Source organism: Diorhabda sublineata, chromosome 5 (assembly GCF_026230105.1).
Source record: "Diorhabda sublineata isolate icDioSubl1.1 chromosome 5, icDioSubl1.1, whole genome shotgun sequence".
Lineage (NCBI taxonomy): Eukaryota > Metazoa > Arthropoda > Insecta > Coleoptera > Chrysomelidae > Diorhabda > Diorhabda sublineata.
In genome coordinates this window covers 17,896,987-17,906,536 of record NC_079478.1, presented here as the reverse complement: position 1 = coordinate 17,906,536, position 9,550 = coordinate 17,896,987, and the positions used below count along the sequence as shown (strand labels likewise).

The 9,550-nt window shown below is 31.8% G+C and overlaps 1 protein-coding gene across 1 annotated transcript; it reads left to right on the top strand.

Moving 5' to 3' along the window:
• The first annotated feature begins 3,258 nt into the window (after positions 1 to 3,258).
• Positions 3,259 to 8,177, top strand: LOC130444443 (uncharacterized). Its single transcript, XM_056779566.1, has 3 exons — positions 3,259 to 3,267; positions 7,093 to 7,218; positions 7,897 to 8,177. Exons 2-3 carry the CDS (start codon positions 7,185 to 7,187, stop codon positions 8,175 to 8,177), a joined length of 315 nt encoding a protein of 104 aa, XP_056635544.1. The 5' UTR covers positions 3,259 to 3,267; positions 7,093 to 7,184.
• Positions 8,178 to 9,550: the final 1,373 nt, after the last annotated feature.

Here is a 9,550-nt window from a genome sequence, read left to right as displayed (position 1 = left end):
TTTGATGATACATAATAAAGTATGCTTAATGGTAGGAAGGCATTATTTGTATACGTTCATATCCCTCACATAAAATTTGTGATAATAACTATCATATTATTTTCAAATATTCAAATATTTTTAAAAAGCAATAGTTATTTATTATGGTTAACAGATATTTTTTGGTACTAAGAACATTGAAAAAAATTACGATGTGTGAACTGTCATTTTATATGATACAATTTAATTTTTTCGTATTTTTTGCTCAGGAGGAGAAGAAGAAATTGAATGTGACTGTTCGCCAGACGCTGCTTGTCAGCAGTACCAAAACGGTAAGAAGCTTTTGATTATATACGTGTATTTTGGGATTCAACTTAAGACTATCTAACACAGAAAGATAGAACATTACATTCATAAATACTTTGAAAACATAATCCATGATTGCTTAAAACGACGAAATGCGTGTGAAAAAAATTAAATATTATCTTCCTTGTGGCGGAGGATTATAGAGGCAAGACTATTAAAACCTGAGACACTATTTCGGCATTAGCGCTCCATAAAGTTTTATGTTTGTTGGGCAAACTCTCAAATATTCAATATTTATGACTAAAATGCCAATTTCATCATGATTTTTGACTTTTTGTATTCATCTTTAATTCAATATTATACGATGTATATCTTTATTCACGCGTTAGTAACAAGTCTCAAAAAGTTTCACACAAAGTTTCAACTTGCTGCTTCGATCTATTTTATTATAGTAGAGCTCGAACGACCCCTCAGTCATGTTTTTTTCAAAAATGTCTCAAATGTTTTACTAAAGATGGATTAAAGCACCAGACATATCAAAAACAGAATGGAGTCTGTTTACGGTGATTTGTGTCACATCATAGGCAGCTTCACATTTTAACTAGTCAGATCGTGTTATTACAATATATCGATCTATAACTAGAGTACGGTAGACTTGTTTAAATGAGATTTAAAATAAAAGAGCATTATCCGTTTCAACAAATTATAATTTTATTGCAACAAGAACAATTACTGTGAAATATGAACAAAGTCATTGTCCTTTAGCATAGCTACATGTTCATACTGCGTTGCTCTCCAAAGTTTAATCGCAGTTTTTACGATAAACTATATTGCTAGCTTGGGGGTGGTTCTAATTGCTCCTGTAATCTAGTAGGAATAGTGCGGATCTCATTTGAAAATTACTTTTCCTACATCCGTTATAATATTCACGTTTTTTTTTCATTCATTTGCATTCATAAAGAATGTAATATAGAAATCGTTCAAAAAACGTGAAAAAAAGTACCGTAGCGACCGATTTTTTCACATTTTTGCGTTGAAAAAAAAATGACGTAACGTGTCATTTTTTAACGCAATTATAAAATTGTTTTAAACGCTGAAAACGCTCTATTTCTCAAGTCAATTCGTTTCTCCTTTAAACTGTCACACTTTTATTTCTTGGTAATCGTTCAAGAAAATTCATTTTGTGTCTAATTAAAAGCAGTGTGGTATTATTATTAGTGTTGGAGTGAAGAAAGTTTAAACTGCACACCAGAAGATGTTGTTGAATCGGCAACTGCAGCGACTACGAATCTTCTCCTTGAGAAATCCAAGGAACAGTATTTGAAGGAATATAATTCTTTTATTGAGTGGCGTACTAAATAAGGCATAAACACAGAAAGAGTGTTACTAGCTCACAGTTGTACTTTTAATATTGCTATAACAAAATAAAAATTGATATAAGTTTTGTCGAATTTTTTTAAGTTTACGGACGTATGAAGGATTTTGTATGAAACTCGTAGGAATAAGTCAAACCGTCCTACTCTTGGAAAAAGTATTACTTCACTCACTTTTTGCATAAATAACTATTATATAACCAATAATATATATTTCAATATTTATTTTAGATGAAGAATTGAATTGCGAATGTTCACCGTCAGCACCTTGTCAGCAACGTAAGTATCTCTCGTTAATTTTTTGTTTGTATTTATAAGTGAAAAAAAGTATTCGGTTTAGAATTATAATAACATTATGTTAGCGTTTTAGAAATCGTAGAATCCGTTTATCGAACTACCAGATGCAGCAATCTAGTATTTCGGTTTTACCAATAATTGGATCGGTTGAATTCCCGTGCGACTTTTAGTACTGTCTATTTGGACATCCGAAGTTACATTAATTCCATCAAGCTGAAAAACAGTAAAATGGTTTAAAATACAATTGAACATAGAATTTGAATGTTCCCCATCATTTCTGTGTATGGAAAAATTGTTATTTTTGCCACGTGTGTATTGTACAATCTAATATGTCTTACAATTTGCACACATAGGTTTGTTATTTCTACATAGTAAATATTCGTGAGTAATTTTAGTGTAACCTATTTTTAGTCTAGTTACTATGACTTGTTTTGGGCCATTACTGCATATTCGCGGCCACTGATCAACACTTTCCTTTATTTGTTTCCGTTTTTGGAATGATCTTTGCCACTCAGATTGCCACTAAAGATAATTTTCATTTTGATATATGCTTTCACCTCACTATATACCGCACTATTCATTATATGTACATCACAGCAAACCTGTGCGAATACCGCAAATACTTATTGTTATGCACGTTTTTATTTATTCAATTTTTATATATATTTAAATTACGAACTGTATCTTGATATTGTTAAGCTGACCGAGGAACTGATAAGGTTGACTTTAGCTTAGATTATGTTATCTTAATTCACGAAAAACTTTGAAAAAAATCTTTTTCTATTAAACGCGATATGTTTTTATAATCAAGAGAAACTACTTTTCGTGTAATGTATAAATCCAACAAGCCGAATCAGAAGTTATCTTATACAAATATTCATAAAACTGAAAGTATTAATTGCCGATATCTGGTACTGCAGTAAATGGATTCTAGGACTTGGAAAACGCTAAATTAGCATATTATGACTCTAAAGAGAACAGAGAACAGATACAGTATTTCCTTATATATTGAATTGTTAAGGGCGAAAAGAAATATTTTTATGGTATAACTTCCACCTCTTTATGTGTAGTAAAATTGAATAATAAAATTTCAACATTTACAGAAATCTGCAATTTTCATCCCTATTTTTAACTTTCAGCTCAAGACTTAACTTGTGCCTGTTCAAAAGATGCAGAGTGTAAGAAATGTAAGTTTCTTTTTTTATACTCTCCATAATAGTAATAATATCTAAATAAATAATTTAATATAATTACTCATGTAACTTTTTTGCAGCTCCCGAAGAGAAGCAATTATTGGAACTTACGGACATAGGTGAGTTGCGAGAAATTGAAAATAGCATAATACTTTTGTTTTCGCCATGAATCCTTATGGATAATTCAAAAATATGGTAAATGAATTTTTATAGCAACCCAATACATCTCAAATCGTCAGGTGTTTGAAGTTTGAAGCCGTTTAGGCTTCTCGCCCTCGTACTATAGTTGCTTTAGTAGTTCGTGTTTGAATTGTATTTCTCAATGTCTAAGTATCTAATTTCCCTACCAGATTTATCACCATGTAACTACGCTCTTCCTATATATAATAAATGTAGTGGAATGGAAATATTTCGACAGAAAAGACCACGATAGAATCGATGACAGCCAATTCGAAAGAAGCTACAGAAATACTTCAAATCGTGCAGAAAATTTGATGCTTTTTTAAATTGTTTCTAACAAATTAATTTTCCGCATTTTCCGATCACTCCTCATATATCATGAGATATTTGCTCAATTTTTTACAAGGATATTTTCAATAAGTCTCTTTCTTAACCTCAAAGTTTTCGAGAAGAATATTGAAAATAATTTTTTTTGTTTTCACTTATTTACACAGAAATTTATCAACTTTTCCCATCAACCCCTAGTTGAAATATTTTATTACTCAACATATTCTCCTCTTAATTGGATACATTTATTACAGCGAATCTACAACGTCTCTAAACCTTTCAAAAAAAATGTTTCTTCTTGCTCTGCAAACCAGATCTCCACAGCTTTTATTACCTCCTCGTTGAAAGAAAATTTAGGACCTCTTAAACTTTTATTCAGTTAAGGAAAGAGATGATAGTCGTACGGAGCCAAATCTGGTGAATAAGGGGGGTGTTCTAGTAATTCAAACCCTAAATCACGATTTTTTTGCATGGCAACATGAGATTTGTGTGCAAAAACAAAATACTTTTGGATGGCTTTTCGCGTCTTTTCTCTTCAATTTTTCCCGTAGAGTAGTCAATAATGTCGAATAGTAATTTCCAGTTATTGTTCTACCTTTATTCAAAAAATAAATCATGGTTACTCCATGGCAATCCCAAAAAACTGAAACAAAAACTTTTCCAGCAGATTTTTGGACACGAAACTTCTTAGGTCTTGGAGAACCAGAGTGTCGCCATTCCATCGATTGTTGCTTTGTTTCTTGAGTGTAGAAATGTACCCAAGTCTCATCCATAGTTACAATTTGGCTTAAGAAGTCTACATCGTTTTCAAATCGAGCACAGATTGCACGCGATGCTTCTACCCTTACACGCTTTTAGTCAACATTCAAACATTTGGGGATCCAATTTGCAGCAGTTTTTCTCATGTCCAAATTGACGTGAACTATATGATGAACGCATTCGTATGAAATATTCAGTGCATCAGATATCCGTTTTAGCCCAATTCGACAGTCTGATAAAATCATGTCATGAACTGCATCGATATTTTCGGGGGCTTACATAGAAACTGGCCTTCCCGATCGACCATCATCTTAAATGGAAAATTTTTCTCTTAAGAAGCTTGCAGTCCAATTTTTCACGGTCGCGTACGAAGGACATTGATCACCAAGGGTATTAAGCATATCTTCGTAAATCTGTTTATCTCTTAACCCTTTTAAATACAGGTTCTTGATGAGGGCTCGATACTCCAATTTTCGATTTTCACAATTTCGGTGGACATCTTTTTTCTTTTAATTTATTGTGTAAGTTGTGTAAGTTATTGTTTGTTGCTATGGTAACGTAATATTTTGTTTATACATGGAACTGGTCTAGGCTACCTAGATATCAATACATTCTAGTAAAGCGTTTATCACATTATCCTATTTTCAACCAATCAAATCATGAGCTTCTTGTTTACAATCTTTCTATTTTCATTATTATAAACTTGCACCGTCTACGGATTATTTCCAATGAACTTAATTCATTACTGAATTGGTCGTAAATATCTTTCAAAGTTGTATTTCATCTCGGAAAACAAGGATAAAGTGTCTTTTTTCTAGTAACTTTTCAAATATTGTTATATTTGAATTATTGAAATTATTGAATTAATATAAATAGACTAAATAAAGTCGTAGGTAGATAAAAATTTGATTACCATTTACACCAAGAAATTTGAGTTCTCTCATCAACAGCACGAGGATATTATTATAGGCCAAAAGCCAGTAATCAATTTCAGGTGGTTATTTTAAAAAGTGACGAAACTTTCTACAGTAAATACTCTATACCTATTGAAAATGAAAAGCCACTTCTGGTAGCCCTGTGTGGGCTGTGTAGACTACCCTAAAATTTTAAAGAGGGTAAGAAATAAGATTTATTTTAGTTAGACATAAAATTTTAGCCATAACATTTACATATCTCCTAATTATTGACAAAACGCTATAAATATTTGTAAAAAATTCATTATTGTAGAATGTAGAACTGAGTGTAAATAAAAAGTCTATAGAGTACAAGTCTGAAGTATTATATAATGAAGTAGGCAAATCAACACACGTAGAAATATACCTCACGATACTTTAAAATTGTCTTTACACGAACATATTGTCAATCTTTAAGAAAAAAAAATTCTTTTGCAATACTGTAGAATAAAATATTTATTGTGATAGCAAGATCTACGCACGAGTAAAACGGAACTGCACTCTAAAACTGTTCGTAAACGACTACTGAGGTGTTGAATCGTCTGCAACACTCCAAACCGTTAGAGGATTCCTACTTTTTATTCATACCTATGTTAGGACCTTCGAAATGTAAAGTAGGAAATATAAAAGTACGTCACAGGTACAGGTAACAGCGATGGACCTTCTACGAATTGTTCTAGAGAATATCCACGTCCAAGGTACAGAAAAATCTTTCAAAACTGATGTTTTAACCAGATTAAGAGAAATCTATTACATTACGAGTATGTGTTATTTTAAATCTACGTCTAATAAAGTCTACAGATGCCCAATAAGCTCTCTCTCTCTCTCTCTCTCACTCTAATCCGTGGGTTTCTAAATTACAGCCTTACTTGTACTCGCTCGGACACGTTTTTTGCTCTGGCAGATTTTTGGTGATTGAATTTGAATTGAATTATTTATTTATTTCATTCATTCCATTATAATTGGAAGGCTGATGAAATGACAAAAAGCGTTCTGTCAAATTAGGAGAGAGGTAAATGTTCTGGCAAAAATTCCATGACGACAAAATACTGTCGAAAGAAATATCCTAAAATTTTATAATTGATACTTTAACTAAAATAAATCTTATTTCTTACTTTCCTCAAAATTTTAGGTTAATCTACCCTGGTCACACAGGGCTGCCAGAAGTGGCTTTTGATTTTCAGTAGGTGTAGAAGATTTACTGTAAAAAGTTCCGTGACTTTTGAGATACCACCTACCAGGTTCTTCCTCTATCACATATTACTTATAAGGACTGGGCATTTTTTTATGTTTACAATAAGGTATTTCTCATTTGAACTAGATAATATATAATTATTTCATTCTAAAATACAAAAATTATTTCAGATGAAGTTCATCAGGCGGAACATTCTATTGCATTTATTTATTATAAGTCTTTGAAATTTCTTTTAGATCTACGAATGCAAGTCTTCAGATTTTGATCATGGTTTCTACTTTTTTATGAGTATGAATATCAATTTTAACTAGTTTGATATAGTAGAAACTAAATAACAGGGCTTTTCAAGTGGTTACCTTGCAGCCAAATCCTATTTTAAAATTAACAAATATTTTTGATACGAATTGTCACTCCGGACAAAAAGCCACTAGTAGAAATTCTGGAAAACCTTTATGTATTTTTATTATATTATTATAAACAGTTTATTTTAGTTTTAACAAGTACAATTATAATTTTAAAATTCAATCTAGGTTTACTGAGGCCTGAAATTAAACAAATAGATGTAGATCCACTACTAGAAGAACCTTATTCAAATGTAGATATTACGAGTTCTCAAGTTCTTATGGTTGATGTACCTGGAGAAGGCGAAGCGACAGGTAAATTTATCTTTATTTACTTGATTACCATGCTTGGATTTTTCATTTTTAATTAGGCACCGAATATTAACAAGACAACTTGTTAATATTCGGTGGTTCAAGCTAGTAGAATGCTAAAGAAAATCAGAGCATTATTCTTTTTAATAACACCTAGATTCACATAAACTACAATTTTTATAGGACGAGGTTAGTATCCACTTTGTATTGTAATGTCGTTTGATATGTACAGTTTTCACTATCACAAATGAAACAATATTTGATATTGCTCTTTATAGTTTGTCATGTCTTTTGTCATATAACCATTTGTAAAAGTTGTATGTGTGTGATAATGATCAAGTTAGCTATTTTCTTACCTAAGATTCTTTCTGTACATAAAAAGTCGATTTGTTTGTCATTTCTTTGATTATCTGAGAATGCATCCACATTTTAAATATCCATTTTGCTGTCTTTGAAACTTTTTTCTAGTTTTTGTTTTAAGATGTGTGAATATCCAAATAAGTTTTTCATACTTTTGTAATTTTTTTGAATCAAAGATCGTGTATTTTAAATCAGGAGTATTGTTATCATTTCTCAAAAGTTTCCCACTTAAATTCCACATTTTCATTTTATTAATATAAACGATGTTTCCCCTACCAATCTCATTTTATTATTTCGTATAACATATTATTAATATTTTAGATGGCGCTACTGACACGATACTGTACGATCCCGACGAACTGTTTATGTTTATTGCACCTCAAAGTCACAATTTAACTGTCCAAAGACAAAGATTATTAGATTGTTACATTGAAGATCTATCACTCAGTGAAGTAGAAGAAGCAGCTGTTGCTTTGAGATTGTTAGTTAATTTGTTTAGACAGAGAAGAATGGATATGAATAAATTGGTACCATTATTTAATCTCATTAAAGGAGATGGACAAGGGGGAGATCTTTTAGGCTGTGGTTGTCCTCCTCAATAATATGATAATTTTTGCTTCCAAAATAAATTTTTATATTAACAATGATTGTTTTTGTTCTTTTAGCTTTTCAGATTATAAGGAATAAGATTGCGTAAGCTATTTATTGAAAATGAATGAAATTTTATCAAATAACGTTCGATTAGGGTTCACCTAACTGAAATAAGTTTTTAAAAACATTTGATTTCGGAACGACCTTAGAAAAATTGGGATCTCTAGAGAGAAAATGTTACGAGGCGTCAACCAAAAGCAAAAATAAATTAGATAAAATACGACTTTTTGTGGCTGAAAGTAGATAAGAGTATTCTTGTGTGATTAGGCGTTAGTTGGGAATACATAGAGGAACTACATCAGCAGGCTTTTCGGTGCATAAGTTATTAGCCCTTAAAATGAGTGAGAACATTTCTGTAGTACACCGCAAAATTATAAAGTTTTTCGTCTATGAAAACGAGAAATCAGCCGAAATTCACTAAAGACTGCTTTCCCAGGAGTGGAAGTTTGGTAAAATGAACTCAAGCAAAATCGTGAACGTGTAGCGATTCATGCCCATTCTCATCCTCCTCAAACTAATGTGATTAATGACAACATCATACGTGATTGTGAGCTTATCTAACAAGATCGAGTCTTCATAGTGCTTCATATGTCGAAAGAACAAGAGCAAATATTAATTCAATTATAAACATAACACATTGGGTCCCAAGGTTGCTGAATGATGTTGAAAAAGCTGCAAGAGTTTTAATCTCTCAAATGCTTAAAAATTGTTTCGAAGAAGAAGAGGCACCCATTTTTATGTAAAATTATGAATTATGATGAGAGACGGGTGCCTTATTACACCACCGATTAAAGCGTGTAAATATGGAGTGGGAAAACAAAAGCCATAGCTCAATTTTCTGCGAAAAAGTGTTAGCCAAGGATTTTTGCCATTGGATGGGTGTCCCAAAGGTAGATTTTTTACAAGGACGTCAATGCAACCTAAGACTGCAATCCCTTGGATCGAATCAAGCTTAAGTATCGATTGTTCCATCCGTCGAAATGTTGTTACTTCACGACAACGTCAGATTTCTCATGACACCTACAACGCAGACGAAATTGGTTTATAATAAACAGAAAATCCCTTCATCATCCACCTCAACTCCAGACTTCACCATGAGACTTTTACATGTTTGAAGCTCTGGAAGAAGCACTTGGAGCCAAGCGATTTGAGTTCAGCAAATATTTGTAGGCAACTTGTTAGCTACCCATCAAACGAGATCGAAATGAAAAAATAACCAGAAAATTGTATTACATTAAATAATAGAAAGAGCACATGATAAATTTGGGTGAAAAATTTAGTATCCAATCACTTATAACTTTTAACTATTTATTTTATTTGATAG

Excerpts from the sequence above, each read along its gene's own strand:
- LOC130444443 (XM_056779566.1), top strand. The coding sequence starts at position 7,185 with ATGGTTGATGTACCTGGAGAAGGCGAAGCGACAG. Across the intron at positions 7,219-7,896 it reads TGGAGAAGGCGAAGCGACAG|ATGGCGCTACTGACACGATA; the intron begins GTAAATTTATCT and ends TTAATATTTTAG.